Source organism: Arctopsyche grandis, chromosome 6 (genome assembly GCF_051622035.1).
Source record: "Arctopsyche grandis isolate Sample6627 chromosome 6, ASM5162203v2, whole genome shotgun sequence".
NCBI classification, from domain to species: Eukaryota; Metazoa; Arthropoda; class Insecta; order Trichoptera; family Hydropsychidae; genus Arctopsyche; species Arctopsyche grandis.
Window position 1 is genome coordinate 33,627,228 of NC_135360.1, and position 19,621 is coordinate 33,646,848.

Below are 19,621 nucleotides of genomic sequence, written 5' to 3' on the forward strand. Positions count from 1 at the left end.
ATTATGCTATACATTAGAATAATATAATACCAAGATTACTAACCAAATTAAATTACATTATAAAATAGAAAATGATCAGTAGATCTATAGTTATTAAAATAGATATTAGATGTATTGTGAACATAATTTCGTAATAATAAAAAGCATTTAAAAATCAAAAAAAAAGCGCTTAGAAAATGCGGAAGTTTTACAGCGTTTTAGCATTTGTTTACTCTTAAATTGTTGACTTATCCGAGGATATTCGAAAAAAATAGTAAGTAAGTATATCTTCCCATAAAAGCTTATAGCTTAACTAACTTACTTTAAGTTAAACGGAATCGTTATTATAATAAGATATACATACAGTTTTCAACTTCAAACATTATTAAATTTACTATTCGAAGTCAATATCATCGAATATTCATCCTACCCACTTAATAAACATATTTCAAGACAATGGAAAATAAATACGCATAATCACAAAGTAAATTTTTATGGAAAAATTAATGCGCTCTATATCGATTATATGTGCATTTAAAATGATTGAATCTATTATCTTGTAGGCATAAATAAAGGATATGTTTTTTATGCGCAATTCAATTTCGTTTAGTTGCTCTCTTATACAGGTGCTGCAGGTGAAGAGCACGTTGCAATAAAATTGCATTTGTAGGCCGTTGCAGTGTTATGATCACGATACAATCACATGGTAAGCTCGTGGCTTGCTCATGTCACTGCCGTGATAATCTGCTAGACATGATGCTTCAGTAATTTGCTTGCTTTTACTAGAATTACTGCACTTTTTGCCTTGTAGGTACACTTATTTTATTGTAATAGTGACGCATTTAAACAGGACATGGATTCATTTTATAAAAATTTACAAAATAAATTCGAATGGTTAGATAAAAGGGAAGAATTTTGGTCAATGAATATAATAGTCTATACGGGTTTGGTGCAAACGATCGACAAGCGCCAGACAGACTGAACCACAGATTAACTGGATGGCTGCTTTAAACGCAATTCTCGACTTCACGGAAGATAGATTGCACATCAGATGACGAATAACCTTTCGATATGCACAGATGCAATTATTAAAATTGAGTTGGATCTTTCTGGCGAGTTCAGATAAGGCAAAATTTGGAACTAAAGTATCAGAAGCACAGAACGTATACAGGGTAGGTGTATGTCGGGACTTCGGGTAGATTTCGTTTAGTGTAAGTGCGAGCAGTGCGCACGCATAAGGTACACGTGTCGTTAATCTGTGGTTCAGTCTGTCTGGCGCTTGTCGATCGTTTGCACCACATCAAGTCTATACCTATGTCCTACACATACATACAATATGTATGTATATAATTATCAGTCGTCTGTAATTTTATCAAACTTTTTTGTTCAATTTTGAAGCAAATTTATTTATGTAGAACATACTGGATTGTATACGAGTAATCACGGCTACGGGTAAAATAGTAAAATTTTGTAAAAAAAAAAAACACGACTCATAATGTTAAATTTTATATTTTCCATTTATTCATGGGCTAGTTTTCGAATATCTTTGGAGTACTAATGCAGATGCCGCATACATACATATATGTCATCTACAGCCATTCACCATCCACTGCTGGATGAAGGCCTCTCCAACACGCTTCCACTCGTCTCTGGTTTGCTCCAACTCTCATCCATCTTACCCCACACACTTTCCTAATTTCATCTACTCATCTTCCTTACGGTCTTCCTTTTACCCTTTTGCAATATCTTGGGTACCATTCCAGCACTTCTTTTGTCCACCTTTCGTCCATTCTTCTAGCCACGTGGCCCGCCCATTGCCATTTCAATATTTTAACTCTATCCACTATGTCCACTACCTTTGTCATACTTCTCACCCACGTGTTCTGCTTCCTGTCTTTCGTCGTTATGCCGAGCATACAGCGTTCCATATGTATTTGAGTGTATTGGAGTTTGTGTAGCATCTTAATAGATATATGTACATGTATTGTATAATATATTTTACATATGTAAATATAAAGTGAGCTGATATACTCACTTTATGTCAACGAATTTTGTAGTTGATTAGTTTCCTACTAATTTTAATAAGTTGAGACCTTAACATTTGAGTGGTATTTTTTTTTCAAAAAGAGGACAGTTTCAGATATTTAGGTTATTTCCATATACATATATTCGTCAACAGTGCGCCTAGTTCGACTGATTTGCATTTTCCCACTCTTGGAATGTATAAATTCTAGATCTGCTTGATATTAGGGACAAAAAACGGTTGACAAAAAACGGTTTTATGATTATTCCGCAAAAGGCGATCTCGCGCAAGTCACTAAAATCTCGATCACGGAACATCTATACAAAAAAAAAATATATATGTATATGTACATGTATACCATTTTTGTTGGTGGCCGGGACCGCATCGACAGTTAAAAAATCGAAAATGTTCGTTTACCATGCATACATATGAAAAACGGTTAGTATATATATCAATAGCGTGCGGTAAACTCTCTCTCCCCCCGTCGTACATCTTCACTTAATTTGCGCGAGCAGGATACAACAGAAACAAGAGGAACAGGCTTTTCCACATTAAACAAGGCTGTATGACAAAAAGAGAGATAATTTCACCGCATTCCACTGAGATATATATATATATATATATATATATATATATATATATATATATATATATATATATATATATATATATATATATATATATATATATATATATATATATATGTGTGTGATTTCGCTCTAAGTAAGGCTGTACGATAAAAAAAAGAGAGAGAATTTCAAGTTTACCATGCATACATTCTTTTTGATCTTTCGATTTTCGATCTTTGCTTTCCGATATTTGATTTTCGATCTTTCGACTTTCGATGCAGTGAACCAGACCCCATTTTTGTATACATGAACTTTTGTAAAAATTTAAAAAATTCAAGTCGGTCAAAAGGAGTAGACCCGTTGGTCAATACACAAATAAAGGTCTGTTCATACCTAGTCAGCACGTACCGACTTCAGCAGGTATCCGGCCGTACGAAAAGTATTCTTTGGTACATTTTGTATGGGTATATTCATACCAACCGTCACGTTTACGCCACGGCAGGCTTACAGCAGTACCCGACATTTCCTGTTCATACCTTACAGCAATATCCATCAACGTATCGTACCCGTTTTTTGGCCATCGTGGAAATATACACGCGAATTACGTGCCATGAGTCTGCCGCTTTGCTGTTTTGGACCAATTATCGATAGTGACAGTTGACAGCTGTTCAATCTTTCGACATGGTTTTGGCGCAAATATTTAAAAAAAAAATAAATTTTTTACGGTAATATTTAAAAAAAATTTGTCCATCATCCACAAGCTCCTTATACAGTGTCCAAAACTCTCCTTCGGTCTTTCTATTTTTTAACATGGGATGCACATCAAAACATTTTTTATTGCCTTCTTGAGCTTCTTCTTCTAACAAAAACGCGATTATACATAATTTTTCGTTCGATAAACGCCGAAACATTTTTGCTGACTTGTATTCTGACGCGTAGCTACGAATGCACGTGTATGCATTCATATTGTAAGTACTCGACAATATGAAGTAAGCAATATTGCGCCGTATCGTCATGGCCTGTAATGTATAAGTAAGCCGATTTTGCCTTGCACTCGGCCAAATTGCTGTAAGCGTGACGTGACCGCGACGTGTAGGTAGATAGGAATAGAAATGTAATAAAATGACATATTTGAAACGGAGTCGTGCAGTACTGAAGCCGTGCAGTGCTGTTAAGTATGAACAGACCTTAAAACAGGAATTTATTTTTAATTCTGAATTAGAACTTTTCCCTTTTATAGTAAATGAATATGCCTGTAGTGAGTGTGTAATATGGACCAAATCTATGTTTATGTGTCACGTTGACGTTTATCCGTTCCTAACCATGCCTCGTCGAGGCGTTTTAGCTAATGGTGAAATATCTATCATTTATTATTTTATTCGTTTCGATATAGTGATTCAAAATAGATCCAACTCTCACAAGCCATAATTTGATAATAGCAACTTTGTGATATATATCTTTTGTACAATTTAATAATAGAAGACAATAGTATATTTATATACCGTATAATTTTACACTATTATTAAAAATTAGTTCATGATCTGGTTACGCTTCGATGATTATTGGTCACAAAGCGCTCGTCCAAAAGTCACTAAAATCTCTACAATGGAACATCTGGCAGCCGAAAAGTCCATCATACTAACGATAACGATAACTCGAATGCCAAATATTCCGTATTCGTGATTTTCATGGCAAAAATTGTCTTGGGCGATCGCAATGTGACTAATAATCCAATTACCGTTGTTACTGCCTATTATATATAGCGGTTCTTAAACTTTTCGTGGCAAATTAAATGGATCTTCCTATTCGCTATAGGAAGATATTGAATTCATTGCTTTCTATACGTTTTTCATATGAAAATATTTATTTTTACACGTCTTTCAATAAAATCATTCATGATTATTTTGCTATAATTTATTTTTAAAGACAGATTAATTGAGAAAAATATTTTATTTATTATAGCTGGTGTTGAGTCGATCTCTAAGGATGAAAAGAGACCAGTTAAAAAAGAGAATAAAAGTTCAAATTCGATGTCGTTGGTGCTCACAGAACTAGTTGATTCGAAATTAGCCCCTATTAGAAAATCTCTAAACATATCTGATGCTAAAATAAGGGAAGTTTACATCATTCCCAAATTGGATGTGAATAAAAACCCAGAAGACCTAGCAATCGATGGAGGTTCCAAATTATCAGTGATGAAGAGCGAGAAGATGTCATCAAATGCGAAAATAGTAGGTAACACATACACCGTCATATCGAAGAGAGCCAAACCGAGACTGGAATTCGGTAATCCGTTCGCCGCTCAACTTAAACCTCTGAGGAGACCGATGATTGAAACTCCCCCTCCGGTAGTACTCCAACCGAATCAAAAAGAAGCCATGGTCAGTGCTACAAAGATTACTGACGCCAACACCAACTACAACAGACTGCAGTTTTATAAGAACAAGAGCGATTTGTCGTACGTGTGCGAAAAGACCTATCCGAAAACCAAGCCGATTCTGCAACAGCTGGTGGCACTGTACGCATACACCAAATACATCAAAGGTGATCCGCATCAGATCTCGTTAGACCCAAAGCCAAAGAAGCGAAACGACCGACGCGATCTACTAACAACATCCAAAGATGTTCCCCCAACCGTAAAGTGCTCAGCTATGGCTAAAGTCTTAGCAACGTCTTTTTCATACGGAATTCCATCGCCCACAGTTAGGTTTCATTTATATGAACCGAACAGTTCTTTGAAGGCGTTCAAATTTGACTCTCCGTATCCTTATTAGATTGGAATTTTTCTTCTTTTATTATGAATTAAAATTAATGAGAATAGTGATATTCACGTGATTGATACTTTTTTAATGTTTGTTGAGTATTAATTTTTTTAGTCTCGGTTATTATCGCAATTTTGGACCCAAGATGGTAACTTGTGGTATTCCATTGATGAGTCACTGAAAGTCGATATTTTTATCTATAGCACTAAAGATTCATATCCACCTTCTCTACTTTACACATTATCTAAATATATATACGTACATATGATATCAGTTGTTCCGATGAATGTATGTATAGAATATTTGCTATTTTAACTTTTTCACTATGTCGTCTATTTTAGCTATGTTTTTACCTTAATATTTAATCTTTTCATTCTACGAAACATATTACGTGTTTGTTCGGCGTTCTAATAGTGCAATGTATCATTATAATAATATCTAAAGTATATATTAGGCGAAACTAAATTATATATTAGTCAATTACCCAAAAAATTGGGGTCCAAAATTAGCCATTAAATTATGTATGAATCCTAAAAGCCATCTAACTTGGTATTACAATAGTGTATCGATAAAGTTGATTACAATATAAAATAAATACAGAGAAACTACTTACCGAATAAAGTTAAATAGTAATCGATCAATTATGTAGTATCGAAGGTATGATTAAAAATTATAAAAAAGTTGGATTAATTTCCCGAACGAAAGGAAATTATATACTTACAATAGTTTTGAAATAATTTACATAAAAGCACTTGTGATGAAAATGAATTGTATCATAAGTAATGTATGTGATATATTTTCTTTTTATAGCAAATGCAATTTTTTTATTTTTTTATTTTACATTTGTATTCTTTCGATTGTGTAAGATTTTTATATTGTAAATAAATTTGTATTTGTTTATATACATTTTTTTAATTTTCTATTTATCACAATCATTGACATATCTTGCATTCGAAATTTTTTCATTATTGATTTTATTCTTTTTCAATTAAAAATATATAATAAAAAAACATTATCTCCATGCTGTATAAAAATTGTCGAACAAAGTTATAATGGAATTTTCTCCGTTCTAATATAACAATATCTAAATTATGTATATATTTGGTGAAACTAGATTATACATAATTAGTTGTACCAATTTTGTCCGACATTCAAAAATTGTCAGTGGTCCGTTATGTCGTGTCTGGCTAAGTTTCTGAAATGCATACTGAGGAATAAAATCAAAAAACCCGATGAAATAATCTCAAACAACATTGCTCTTTTGAAAATCATCGGAATATGGTGGGAGAGAGACAAAGATATATTCGGTATAATAAAATTACTATTGATGATAATAGTGACGGCTTCCGTCATTGTACCGGAGACTATCTACGTGTGGAGTAAATCCGGTGGATTCATAGACAAAACTCGAACTATGGGTCCGATCTTGGGCATCGGTACTTTCACTATGAAGTATATGATCTTGTCTACGAAGAGAGTTGAATTTAAACAGTTGATAGACAAACTTCAGGAAGCTTGTAAGTATACTATTATGTTTATTACATTTACTATATTGTATCTGATGAAGTCAGTATGATAAATTGAAGTATTAAAAATGATCAGTTATTGTTAATACAAGCCAAATAAAGAGATTGAAGTGATTGTATAGCGTAAACAGAATGAATGAAAATAAATTACTTTATCTTTAACACATGTTTTAAACATATTTATAACTTGGAACAAGAAAGTAATTTACAAAGCAGTAGCATATGAATGAACCTAATAATCTGTTATTGCTCACAGAATGCTGAGATTGAAAATAAATGAATTATCAAATTAGTAAAAATACATTTTGACCGTATCATTACAGACGTAGAAACTAAACAAAGTAAATATTGGACTTTGATGAAGTCGGCCAATAAAAAGTCTCAAACCATTGTCAAGTGTTATTGTTTATTCTTGTGTCTAATAACGGTCAATGGCGTTTGGATAGCCATATTTGCCATGGTATATGAAAAGATCACTGGGATACTTCTGACTAGTCCATCACTACCGTTCCAATTTGAGTAAGTATACGGTTTACTCTCGTTCGTTTCTGCCTGTATTATTATGATTAGTCTTATTTTTCTCCATTTTGCAATCTAAGCTAACCATTTAAATATTAGCTATGGTCCAGATTTTGAGAATCCACTACCGATCATTTGGTATACGATGCTCATCGTCAAGTTGCTGTGGATTACGGTGGGAGTTTCAGGAATCGATTGCTCATTCGTATCCCTATCCATACACATAAGGACGCACTTCATAATCTTGAACAATAGAATGCGAAGTGTCGGCTTTAAGAATCAAGGGAATTTCGAAAATGGTAACTCGAATATCGTGTCCCAGATAATCGGATGAAAGATTTTTGAATTTCTTAATCGATTTCTTACAGTGGTGCGTTGCAATAAATGTCACGTGAAATCTTCGAAGTATGTCTGCGAACATGATGCGTTGGAGCAGTTGAAAATTTGCATCAAACAACACAACGTGGTGATCAAATACGTCGGTGACTTTGAAAAATTGTTTAGTTGGCAACTGTTTGTCGATTTCAATTTGAGTGCTGCTAAAATTTGCCTATTTCTCTTTCAAGCTATCGACGTAAGTATTTTTGAATTGAAAAGTGTTATATATGTACGTGTAAACGGTATGAACAATCTTGATTACAGAACATATCTGAGACAAATCAACTAATAGCTTTCATCGGATTCGCCGTCGGGTCGTGGCTTCAGCTGTTCATGATTTCTAGATTCGGCCAGCAAATAATAACTGAGGTATATAATAATTCATTATTAGTTGTATTGATGCAGTGTGTATATATAATTGAAAACAGTCTTCGGACATTGCCGATGCTGCGTTTGGATGCGCTTGGTTCATGTACGGCAAGGAGTTTCGCAAACTGGTGATTTTGATCATACAACGGGCCCAAAAACCTCTCGGATTGACGGCTGGAAAGTTCTTTTACATATCCATGGAGAGCTTTTCTAAGGTACGGTGAAATCTGAATTTGGACAATTTGCACTGCAGTCGAAGTATTAATTTTTATTATTTTTGTCTTTAGATCAGCAGTGCTACAACTTCTTATTTTATGTTACTTAGAGCTGTGCGTGAAAATTAATTTTGAAATAATACACATTCCCCTCTCCCTATGAACAATCTTTATTGAAATTATACATAACTAAAGAAATTTTACAGTTACGTGAGAAATTCAAATACATATTGATTTTTGCTTGGATAGCTATAGAAATTCTAAACAGACTGTTCTAGAAATTCATGGAACCTGTAAGCTTTGACTATGATATTAATGATAATTATTCTCTTTTTTGTACAATATTGATAGCGTTGTATTGTATATTTTTATATATATGTATGTATGTTTGTCTTTTTATAGTCACATACACTTTGTATTTGCCTCAATTCCTAAGTTTTTATTCCTTTCTTTTTCATCTGTTTATCTTTATGTATCATCATATTATGCAATTCGTAAAAATCTCTAATTAGGCTCAGATGCTATTTTGTTACATTTATTTTTATGCATTTCTACATCTATTGTCTTTTGATTTTTCAATAAATAAATAGCTTTATTTTTTAAGGCATCAAATCATTTGAGACGTTCATATATAAGTTGTCTTGAGTGACATTCTTCATGTCTCTCAAAGATAAAGATTTTATTTAATATGAAATAATGAAAAATGTATGTAATTCTAGGTGTTCACAAATAAAACAATATGAGTAATATATAAGTTATTTTATTTACATAGTTATAAAAAAAATATAAAACAAATTGTTTGAATTACAAAAAAAAAAAAAAAAAAACAAAAGAAATCCAAAATGGACGCTTAAATTCCTCCATTTCGAGGAAAGGTATGGAAAAATAGAAATGAAATGTTTATGTTTAAGGATTATGAATGGCCGTTGGTAAATTGATCTTCTCCGAGGTTCCACGGTTCTTCGACGGTGTTCAAAAGCTTGGTGAGGACCTTGTGCCCGGTCGCGTCCACGTTCGAGCAGGCGTCCACGGGGAAGACGATGAGCTCGTCAGCCAGCAGCTGGCCGTTGCGCACGACTCCGATGGCTTCCATCCACTGCGTGGGTTCCGTGGCTGGTGGACGAGTCTTCAGCTGCACGGAGATCTCGACCTCGTCGCAGGCCACCAGCGTGATCTTGTCTCCGGAGGAGGCGGCCGGCGATTTGCGAGCCCAGAGGCGCACGCGGCGGCCTTCCACGGCCCTCGTGCAGATCGCACTTCCGGTCACGTACGGCACCAACTCCTCGCCGTCCGGGAAGCGCCCGTCGTCTCCGTCCTGCTCGTACTGGTCGTCCATTCTGATATTCCAAATCTATCAGATCCACCCGCCAGTCGCCACTATGTTGTCCCGACTTGACAGTCGGAATTCGCGCGTTGCTTCACAACAGAACTCAACACCTCAAAGCACGGCCTTCACAAAATATTTTATTAGTTATAGAAACTACTAAAAAATGCCAACTATCTGCATCTTCGAACGAGTGCTCTGTTTTTTAACCGCTTTGACTTAATATAATTTTAATTTTTGAATATCTATACATTCTTCCCGGCTTATATTGTTTGCGCGTTTTGAAAGAAAAATTGGCACGTTACAATATTGAATTAAACGTTTCTGCTTTAGAGATGAGGCAAAATAAAATACATTGCTTTTTTCTGTTCTTACATTTGACTTGATGAATCAATAATAAAATCTAATATACCCAATAATAAAATTCTACCCAGTTGCGTATCCAAAGAAGGGGGAAGAGGGGAGAAGATTCTCGATCCACGGAAAATTTGAGAACCGTATAAAGGTCTGTTCATACCTATCCAGCACGACCCGTATCCTGCAGGTGTCATGCAAGTGCGGATAGTATTCTTTGGTACATTCTATGGACGTATTCATACTCCATTCGCGCATGCGCATTTACGCATTTATGCGCGTCCATATAGAATGTACCAAATAATACTATCCGCACTTGCATGACACCTGCAGGATACGGTTCGTGCTGGATAGGTATGAACAGACCTTAAATTGTACAAAGTTTATCATGTATGTAGTTAATACGTACATATGTATGTGGCAGTGGCATGCCGTGAAAATCTCTTTGTTTTTATCCACAGCTTTACTTATCTAATCTATAATTTGGAAAGAGACTTTGTATGTATGTAAGTATCCTTGGTCGTCGTCGTCCGTAGATCGGTGACGTCATCGAACACGTGATTCGATTTTTTTTTTTTCGATCCATGGGCGCCGATTTGTTTTTTTCGATTCAATGGATTCACCCCCGCGGGGGCGCAAGGCGAGTAGTTTCATGGGGCCCCGCCAGGGGCGCTACAAGGGGCGCAGCCCCGTGGGGCCCCGAAGGGGGCCCGGGGGGGCGTAGCCTCATGGGGCGCAGCCCCATGGGGCCCAAAAGGGGGCGCAGCTTTATGGGGCACAGCCTTATCGGCCGCAGCCTTATGGGGCGCAACCTTATGGGGCGCAGTCTGATGGGGCGCAGCCATATGGGGCGCTGTCTTATGGGGCGCAGCCTTAGGGGCGCCGCCTTATGGAGCTTAGCCGCATGGGGCCCCGAAGGGGGCGCAGCCTCATGGGGCGTAGCCTTATGGGGCGCAGTCTTATGGGGCGCAGTCTTATGGGGCGCAGCCTTATGGGGCGCTGTCTTATGGGGTGCAGCCTTAGGGGCGCAGCCTTATGGGGCGCCGCCTTATGGGGCGCCGCCTTATGAGGCGCCACCTTATGGGGCGCCGCCTTATGCAGCTTAGCCTTATGGCCCCGAAGGGGGCGCAAGGGGGCGCAGCCTCATGGGGCGCAGCCTCATGGGGCGTAGCCTTATGGGGTGCAGTCTTATGGGGCGCAGCCTTATGGGGCGCCGCCTTATGGGGCGCCGCCTTATGGAGCTTAGCCTCGAAGGGGGCGCATGGGGCCCCGAAGGGGGCGCAGCCTTATGAGGCGAAGCCCTAAACGGCAACTGATCATGGGGGCGAAGCCCTAAACTGCATTTAATCATGGGGGCGCGGAGGGGCGAAGCCCTAGAAGGCAAAGGCTCAGGGGGGCGCCGAGGGCGAAGCCCTAGAAGGCAAAAAAAAAATTATTTTTTTTTTATTTTTTTTTTTTATTTTTTTTTAAATTTTTTTTTTAAATTAAATGTTTACTATTAGCTTAGTCATGTTTAAGCGGTTTATATTATAAATACTGAGCGAAGCCGGGTAATACAGCTAGTAAGTTATAAGTATGCGCGAGCAGGATACAAGGGGACTCGGTATGACGTCACATTCACATAGTCACCTTGTATCCTACTGTCGCTAGTAAAGCTGTAATAAAAACAGAGAGATTTCCACGGCACGTCACTGATATGTACATACATACATATAATGTAAATTGATTTGTATTTTGTATATATTTTATTACTTTACTTATAATAAATTTAAAGAAAATATGCCAACATGTGTATTAACAATTTATTAAAATAAATTAAATAAAGTCAGCATTGATTACAACATTTTATTAAGTTTAGTGATTATTTTAATTCATAAATATGTGTTTAGTACAAAAACTGATGAATTTACTACGGAAAATCAAATTTTAGAATCATGTTGAATGACGAATGCATTTGCAAAACTTCTTCCTTTACTGAGATCTTTAGAAGCTTTCCAATCTTTTTTTACTTCGTCGTATTGCCATACATTGCTGAATAAATTTTTGCCATCATATCCTCCTGAAAATTAAAAAGAATATTTAGCAATTTGCACCGAAAGCTCTAACTGTCGACGACATGCAAAATCAAAGATTTATTGAAAAAACCTCACCCATGCAAAGTAGTTGGTTTCGGAAAAAGCAGAGACTGATTCCACCTGCGGGTTTTGGTAGTTCGCAGTAATCAGTCCATTCATTCGTATCGGGGTCGTAACTTTCTACAGTATTCAAAGGAGACGTTGTTTGTTGAGAGTAGCCACCACACACAAAAAGTTTTCCTTTTATTGCTATGCTCTAAAAACATTCAAATTGAAATATGGCTAATTTTTATTTCCAGAAATTCCACATATTATGATCAAGGCGCGAAATGGAAATTTTCACGAATGGGAGTATTCGATTACTTTCAAAACATGATTTTGTTTTTTTTTTATTGTACTTATACATTATATGCATACATATCAGAGCCGGCACTAGACGATTTAGACTATTTTGTCACCCGAGGTAAAAGGAAAAAAAAATCCGGGACGTCTGAAACAGTGCATACCCACCCATACAACACAGGGCCTAGTACCGGCGCAAACGCGTTGCCGGTGTAATTAATCCTTCTCGTGTAAAGGTGGCTCCGAAAAATGCCCAGCTTTACACGGAAGGATAGATTAGACCAGCAACGCGGCTGCACCGGGTACAAGGCGCTGTGTTGTATGGGTGGGTATACAATGTTTCAGACGTCCCGGATGAATCCACTGGTTGTGGATCATCCGGGACGTCTGAAACAGTGCATACCCACCCATACAACACAGGGCCTAGAACCCTGCGCAAACGCGTTGCCGGTCTAATTCATCCTTCTCGTGTAAAGGTGGGCTAAATAATAAAGAAAATATATTTCTTAATCAGAAATTTATTTCTGATTAAAAATACTTATTATAATATTTTTAAGTATTATAATGTTTTGAAATACTTAGCAATATTTTAATATTATCCTTATTCAATACATATGTTCAATTTAAAAAAAAATCATGCATCGCAGGCGAAAATATTTTTTGAATGTTTGACAAAGCCTGGTGTAGAATATGAGCTTAACTGGCCACTGTTCGAAGAAGAGTATCTTCAAAAGTTTTCATATGTAAGTACGTATATACAAACATGATGTGTATTCACAGTCGATTGACATCTTTGTGTGAAATGAGTCAGGATTTCAAATTAATCATTAGTCATTTATTTGATACTACGCTAAATTTGAGTTTTCTCATCAGAGGGAGCGGCGTTCCCACGCGCTCCCGTCCACTTCGAGCTCTGATTATGGTACATATCAATGATAAGCCATTAAATAATGTAATACATATGTACTATGTATATGTAATATGTAAATATTCACCGAATGCTTTCGTCTTTTCTGCTTCATGACAGCGCCATAGGACCAAGAATTTGACTCTACCGAGTACACTTGCACTGTATCTATGGACTCCTTTCCTCCGTCTGTCTTTGTATTTCCACCTGTCACGTAAATGTTTTTGCCGATGATAGCAGCACTATGCCAATACACGGCCTTTAATAATGGTGCGACTTCCGTATCCCAGCTCTTTGTCCTGCTGCTCCACCTATTCGAAATCAATTAAACGATAAGTTCAAATACAATACTGCAATGATTGTTTCTCTTATATGAAGATTACCTTTCCACTGATGACAAACACTCCTTATCTGATAAGCCCCCGATGGCGTATACATTACTGGATGAACCACGAACATGTGTCACTGCTGAGAAGAAGAATCGGGCCTGATTTAACGGCTTCATTTGATTCTTTTTGCCGTCTTTCAAATCGATGTAGTCCACCTGAGAAAAAGAATGATTGAAATCAAAAAAATCGAACGAAATATTTAACAATTTCATCCAAACTTTACGGTAGAGATTATCTTCAATGATGAATCGCTCCCACCGATAATAATAATCCAATCGTCGACGAGAGCCGAAACGTAGCCGATTCTGTCGAGTTTGAAATTTTTACTTAAAGACCATGTATCATTCTTTCCATCGTAAACATCGATGGCAGCTTCAAACTAAAAATATAATTTCTGATGAAATAATCAAATGTATCGTAAAATAAAATGCTTGAAAGATGTATAAAACTTGCATCATATTCACTTCCAATGAGTGCTATTTTGCTTAAGTCTCTTTTTTTCCTTTGCCTGACACTAATCTCACTTTTGCAATCCGGAATAATTGATTTCATCATTGGAATGCACTCTGGATATGAAGTACAGAAGTCAACGACTTCAGTGACGATAAACTGAAAATACATATAACAATATATTACACTGTTCGACAAATGACGACTTTTTTTTGGTTCAGAGACGAGATATGACTTTTCTTATACATAGATCTATGCCCAGTTAACACGCATCTGGTAATAAAAAAATGTTGATTGGCTCGAGATTCGGAGATATATGTGGTTTTTAAATCGCGCGATTTTTCTATATCTTGGTGTTGTTCGGTCTATGTCTCAAAATCTGTCAATTCCCTGTTCAAAATGAATATTGGAATCTATATTCGGATATTTTATCTTTCATTTGTAGTACTTTTCAGCTTTCAAATCTCTCTACGTAGTCGTCCAGTTCAAATCAAAAGTCAAAAGTACGTATTTTCACTTGGGATTTTTTCCCACTGTTAATACTAATTTATATCGAGTATTTTCAATTGAAACATGTTTATTGGGATAGTGTTCTGGCCACACTATTTTTTTGTTTTTTGTTTAAAAGGGTTAATTGGAAGTGTGCTGAATTTTAAAGCGGTAATATTTCGAGCTAAAAACTCGCTACTATTATTTACTCGTATTTACACGAATCTGAATTAAATTAATAGGGATAATATATTAAATCGTCTTTATAAGAGAATTTAATAAAATTTTATTAATTAGAAAAATCATATTTCGACTATTCTTGTGGATTAAGAGGGCTGGACAGCAGCGCCTCGTCCATACAAACGTACTATACTTCTCCCTACCTCAATTATGGCACTAGAGAAATTATTTTTTAATATGCTATGGATATCCACCATTGGGGTGCATCTATCGTTTTATTTTTTTTGATTAATTATTTTTTATAGGAGCTAGGAGCCGCCAAACATCTAAAAAATCGCCTCTTTTTTACACCCACGAAAAGAGTCTAGCGTGCTTATTTAACGGTCGATTTAAAAAAAAATACGCCGATAGATGCACAGAAAATATCTTTCTCATACCGATGATGAAATTTAAACTTATTGTTCACAAATACCTCAATCGAGAGCAACGGCCACTTCACTAAACTAAGCAGCTTCTCCAAATGCTTTTTACGGTTGTCTTTATCAAAATTTACCCAAAATTTCACGGAATTGAAAACTTCTTCTTCAGAATTCGTGTTTATATTTTCAGAATTCATGATTTCAGTCAGAGCGGAATCTGGTAGACTGAGAAAGCCATGGGTTTTGTGTAACTGAAACGGAAATGAAATGTTAATAGTTAAAATAATTGTTGTATTATGTATTATTAATCGATTAATCGATACATACAGTATCGAAATTATCGCAAGTCACATTTATTGCTGTCGTTACTAACTCTTGATCACGCGACAATTGCAAAACTTCTAAACAATTTGTTTTGTCAATTAGTTTTGTTTCGTATTCAGGATCAATAATTTGGACTTGTATTTTTTCGGCTAGCTTCTTAAAGTTTTCATAGTGCTCTTCATCGATATCTGAAGTTATTGAAAGTGTTAAACCTAGACAATAAAAATTATTTTTATAAATGGAAGCGACTCTCACCTATTTCTCCGAGGTAGCAATAATTTAACATTGCATCGATGACTGGGTATTTGAAGCCAGAAAAAACGTTACTCAAATTGTCTTTGTTTATCTTTAAGTATTCGCTGCATGAAGCCAGCACTATCTTGTGTGCGAAGAAACTAAGATTTTGAAGAACGGTTGTTAAAACTTACATTTTGCATTAGAAATATTTTTTGGGGTGGAATTAGATACCTTTGTTTGTCAACAATGAAAGACACAATTTTCTTATTGTTTTTCTTTTCATTGTACAAGTACTTGAGAAGTTTTGTTGTAAAATCAGGGGCTGCCTTCACTTTTATCATCTTCCTTCTTAGATTTCTAAATAACCTTCTTCTAAAATTATAACTGGATGAATAAAAATAATATTAAACCACGTAAGTACTAATATGATGAATAAAAATAACAAAGCTAAGAATTTTGTAAAGAAATTAATAGAAAAGACCAAAAATAGTCTCCTGAAAAATTAAATAAATAATAATAAACACGATTGACAAATACTGAATAGAATTGCGGGCAGAATAAAGTTATCTATAGACAATGTTGTACTAAACTAATGTTGTACCCCCAGGGGTGCCCAAACTACTTTAATATTTATCAATTACAACAAAATTTTAAATTAAAATAAAGTTTCCACAATACACAAATAGTGAAAGAATAAAAATCAAAAAAATTCACACATATAATCAAAGCTTTAATAATTTTCATGTAAACAGAAAAAAATCACAATTTAAATATAGCAAAAAAATATTAATGCGATTTAAGATGATTGTCGGTTAAAGTAGATTTATACACAGATTTGGTATATTTCAAGCTAGAAAAAGATTTTTCGCATATGTATGTACATATATACGTACTTCCAAATATATAAATATACCTTGAGCAAATCTATGTAAATTTTCAAATTTTGGAAGACTTTTATATAAATTTTTCATATTTGTCTTTAAAAACATCATTACAATGCAAAATAATTATTTCCAACATTACAATGCATTCGCAGTTGAATGGATTTTGAAAAAAAATCATATCGCTTGCTATATCATCAAAATCGGAAAATCTATATTTAAAATTGATTTTAAGCTCGCTCAAAGCTTGAACTGAAAATTTAATGGGAAATGACGACTGTGTTTGCTAGTTTTTTATTGTGTTTTACTTATGTAAAATCAAAATGAGCGACAAAATTGATTTTTTGAGATTCATAAATAAATAAAACCATTTCCATTCTAAATGATTTTATGTGAGTGCACATATCGGGAAGAATCTGGTTTTCTCCCTGCATATGTACATATTAACATTATAATAATATAATACTATGATTACTAACAAAATTAATTTAAAATTGTAAAATACAAAATGATCAGAAGATCAGTAGCTATAAAAAAATATATATAAGATGTATTGTGAACATAATTTAGTAATAATAAAAAGCATTCAAAAATCAAATCAAAATTCCAATAAAGCACCAGGTGAGAATGGCTTACATACGCTCTATTGATATCACACCAATTAGCCAAAAAAACCTTGTAAAAATAGCAGAAAAGACTGCCAAAACTCATCTATCCTAGTATATATGTACCTATACATAGGTAATTACGCGGAAATATCCTATAGGTAAATAACTGTAAACAGGAGTCGATCAATATACCTATCCATAAAAAAGGAAACGGACAAAACTATGAAAACTATCGACCAATTACAATACTACCTACTATTGATAAAATAATCGAAGCTTCTATGAAAATACCAAAATTTCAACGGACAAATAATATGGATTTCAACCAAATAAAAGCGCAACTCAACTACTCTCTGATTTAATTCATGTTATACATAGCCATCTCAATAATAAAACGTTTTGATAATATTTATCGAATATACACTTTGCCATGATTTACTAATAGATAACTTAGAAGACTGCTGGCTTAGATGTACTCTATTAGATTTTTATAAAGATTATCTTTATAACAGGTCATATGTATTATATATGTAGGTATGTATGTCAAAGTTGGAAGTGCTTTAAACGAGGAAATATACATATGTAATCGAAGATTGTGAAATATATCCCATATTATCCATATACTAGTTTGCTGATGAAAAGTTTTTATATTATATAAATAAAGTTTCAGATGATAATATTTCCGATACAAGTTTGAGCGATAATGTAGGGAAACTCACGCAAGACAAAAGTTCTAATTCTAGTTCACTGTATATATGCATATACATATGTATGTACACTATATATGTATGTAGATTAAATATATGATTTCGAAAGAGACTTTGTATGTCCGTTAGGTTCGTGGAAAAATACAAATGATTATTCAAATAAATTTAAATAAAACAAAACTATAAAGACATTCACACAAGGATTATACTGGTTTATAAAAGGATTATACTACGAATAAAAATAAAATGAGAGGGTTGAAAGTATTCAGACTTGATAAATGTAAAATGAAACGGCAAGACTTACTTGGTTGACGGAAGCAGTTATTCTGGAAAGTCTTCTAAAAACAAAACAACGATGACTATGTCTTGAAAAGATCCTTCGTCTTCTATCAACCACGCAATTATAATACTTGTTTTTTATTCAATTATTACAACATAAATATATTTTTACTATTGTGAAAACATGTTTTTATTCGCGGTAGAATTAACCACATCCCAGCGATAGTTGCATTTTATGAAAAGATAGCGATCGTGAAAAGATCCTTCGTCTTCTATCAACCACGCAATTATAATACTTGTTTTTTATTCAATTATTACAACATAAATATAATATATTTTTACTATTGTGAAAACATGTTTTTATTCGCGGTAGAATTAACCACATCCCAGCGATAGTTGCATTTTATGAAAAGATAGCGATCGTGAAAAGATCCTTCGTCTTCTATCAAACCCGCAATATGTAGATAAGAAGAAAAATAACACGTTACATTGAAATATTATTACGTAAACAGACTTTTATTATAATGAAAACATGTTTTTATTTGCGGTAGAAAATAACAGAATCCACGCAAAAAAAAAAACATTAATCTATTAACTGCCAACTAACATTTAAGGATGTGGCTATTTGTATATACAGTATCGACGAATTATTGACTATTTGTACATACAGTATCAACGAATTATTGACTATTTGTACATACAGTATCGACGAATTATTGGCTATTTGTACATAAAAGCCAGCAGTTTGGCTTAATGGTAGCGTATATATTTAGCACCACTACGATCACTAGTTTGATTCGCCAATAAACTGCTGGTTAGATTTGGGGGTTTCGTGACTCCAAATCGATCGTTGTTGAAACGGTTCCTGAAAATTGGTAATAGATCATTTCCTATTGTCACAAAAATCTATGTGTATAATTTGTAGAAATTATGCACGGAAATCTGAAATCTATAATTTTGTGTTTATTATGTGTATATAATTGTAAAAATAATTGTGCACAAAAAATGAACCATACAATGTCTCTATGATTATTATTTCTGTACTTAATTAATTATTGTATTCTATGTATTCTGATTGTATTCTACATATGTATTATTGTATTCTGACCGTTCTTGTACACTCATCGCATTGGAGCGATCTGTAATGACGAGTGTACATTGATTGATTGTAATAAAAAAAAATAAAGTACATGTACTGAGTACTTTATGTAAACTGTCTTTTATGAAAAAAATAAACTTGATTTATCATTGTAATATTTGATTTCTAAATTTACTCATGTTTAGGTTAAATTAAGGAGAGGGCCGATGTGTAAAAA

The 19,621-nt window shown here is 34.6% G+C and overlaps 4 protein-coding genes across 5 annotated transcripts; 2 read left to right on the top strand and 2 right to left on the bottom strand.

The window, feature by feature from the left end:
* Positions 1 to 3,830: 3,830 nt before the first annotated feature.
* Positions 3,831 to 6,238, top strand: LOC143912852 (uncharacterized). The gene is made up of 2 exons (XM_077432282.1): positions 3,831 to 3,922; positions 4,534 to 6,238. Exons 1-2 carry the CDS (start codon positions 3,856 to 3,858, stop codon positions 5,343 to 5,345), a joined length of 879 nt encoding a protein of 292 aa, XP_077288408.1. The 5' UTR covers positions 3,831 to 3,855; the 3' UTR covers positions 5,346 to 6,238.
* LOC143912685 (odorant receptor 67c-like) lies at positions 5,383 to 8,469 on the top strand. Its single transcript, XM_077431982.1, has 7 exons — positions 5,383 to 5,391; positions 5,448 to 5,646; positions 6,671 to 6,850; positions 7,747 to 7,952; positions 8,021 to 8,125; positions 8,185 to 8,340; positions 8,413 to 8,469. The coding sequence occupies exons 1-7, from the start codon at positions 5,383 to 5,385 to the stop codon at positions 8,467 to 8,469; spliced, it is 912 nt and encodes a 303-aa protein (XP_077288108.1).
* Positions 8,470 to 9,092: 623 nt separating this feature from the next.
* Positions 9,093 to 9,742, bottom strand: LOC143913643 (uncharacterized). Its single transcript, XM_077433543.1, has one exon. It carries the CDS (start codon positions 9,674 to 9,676, stop codon positions 9,254 to 9,256), a length of 423 nt encoding a protein of 140 aa, XP_077289669.1. The 5' UTR covers positions 9,677 to 9,742; the 3' UTR covers positions 9,093 to 9,253.
* A 2,057-nt stretch (positions 9,743 to 11,799) lies between these two features.
* Positions 11,800 to 18,596, bottom strand: LOC143912582 (kelch-like protein 25). 2 transcript variants are annotated; one of them, XM_077431870.1, is made up of 11 exons: positions 18,331 to 18,596; positions 16,062 to 16,214; positions 15,849 to 15,988; positions 15,597 to 15,781; positions 15,323 to 15,520; positions 14,185 to 14,340; positions 13,955 to 14,110; positions 13,726 to 13,886; positions 13,431 to 13,653; positions 12,169 to 12,349; positions 11,800 to 12,077 (listed from the first exon to the last, which is right to left on the bottom strand). In XM_077431870.1, the coding sequence occupies exons 2-11, from the start codon at positions 16,169 to 16,171 to the stop codon at positions 11,938 to 11,940; spliced, it is 1,650 nt and encodes a 549-aa protein (XP_077287996.1). In that variant the 5' UTR covers positions 16,172 to 16,214; positions 18,331 to 18,596; the 3' UTR covers positions 11,800 to 11,937. The 2 variants fall into 2 exon arrangements, with proteins under 2 accessions (XP_077287996.1, XP_077287997.1); XM_077431871.1 differs by having other exon boundaries at positions 16,062 to 16,202; positions 18,331 to 18,469.
* Positions 18,597 to 19,621: the final 1,025 nt, after the last annotated feature.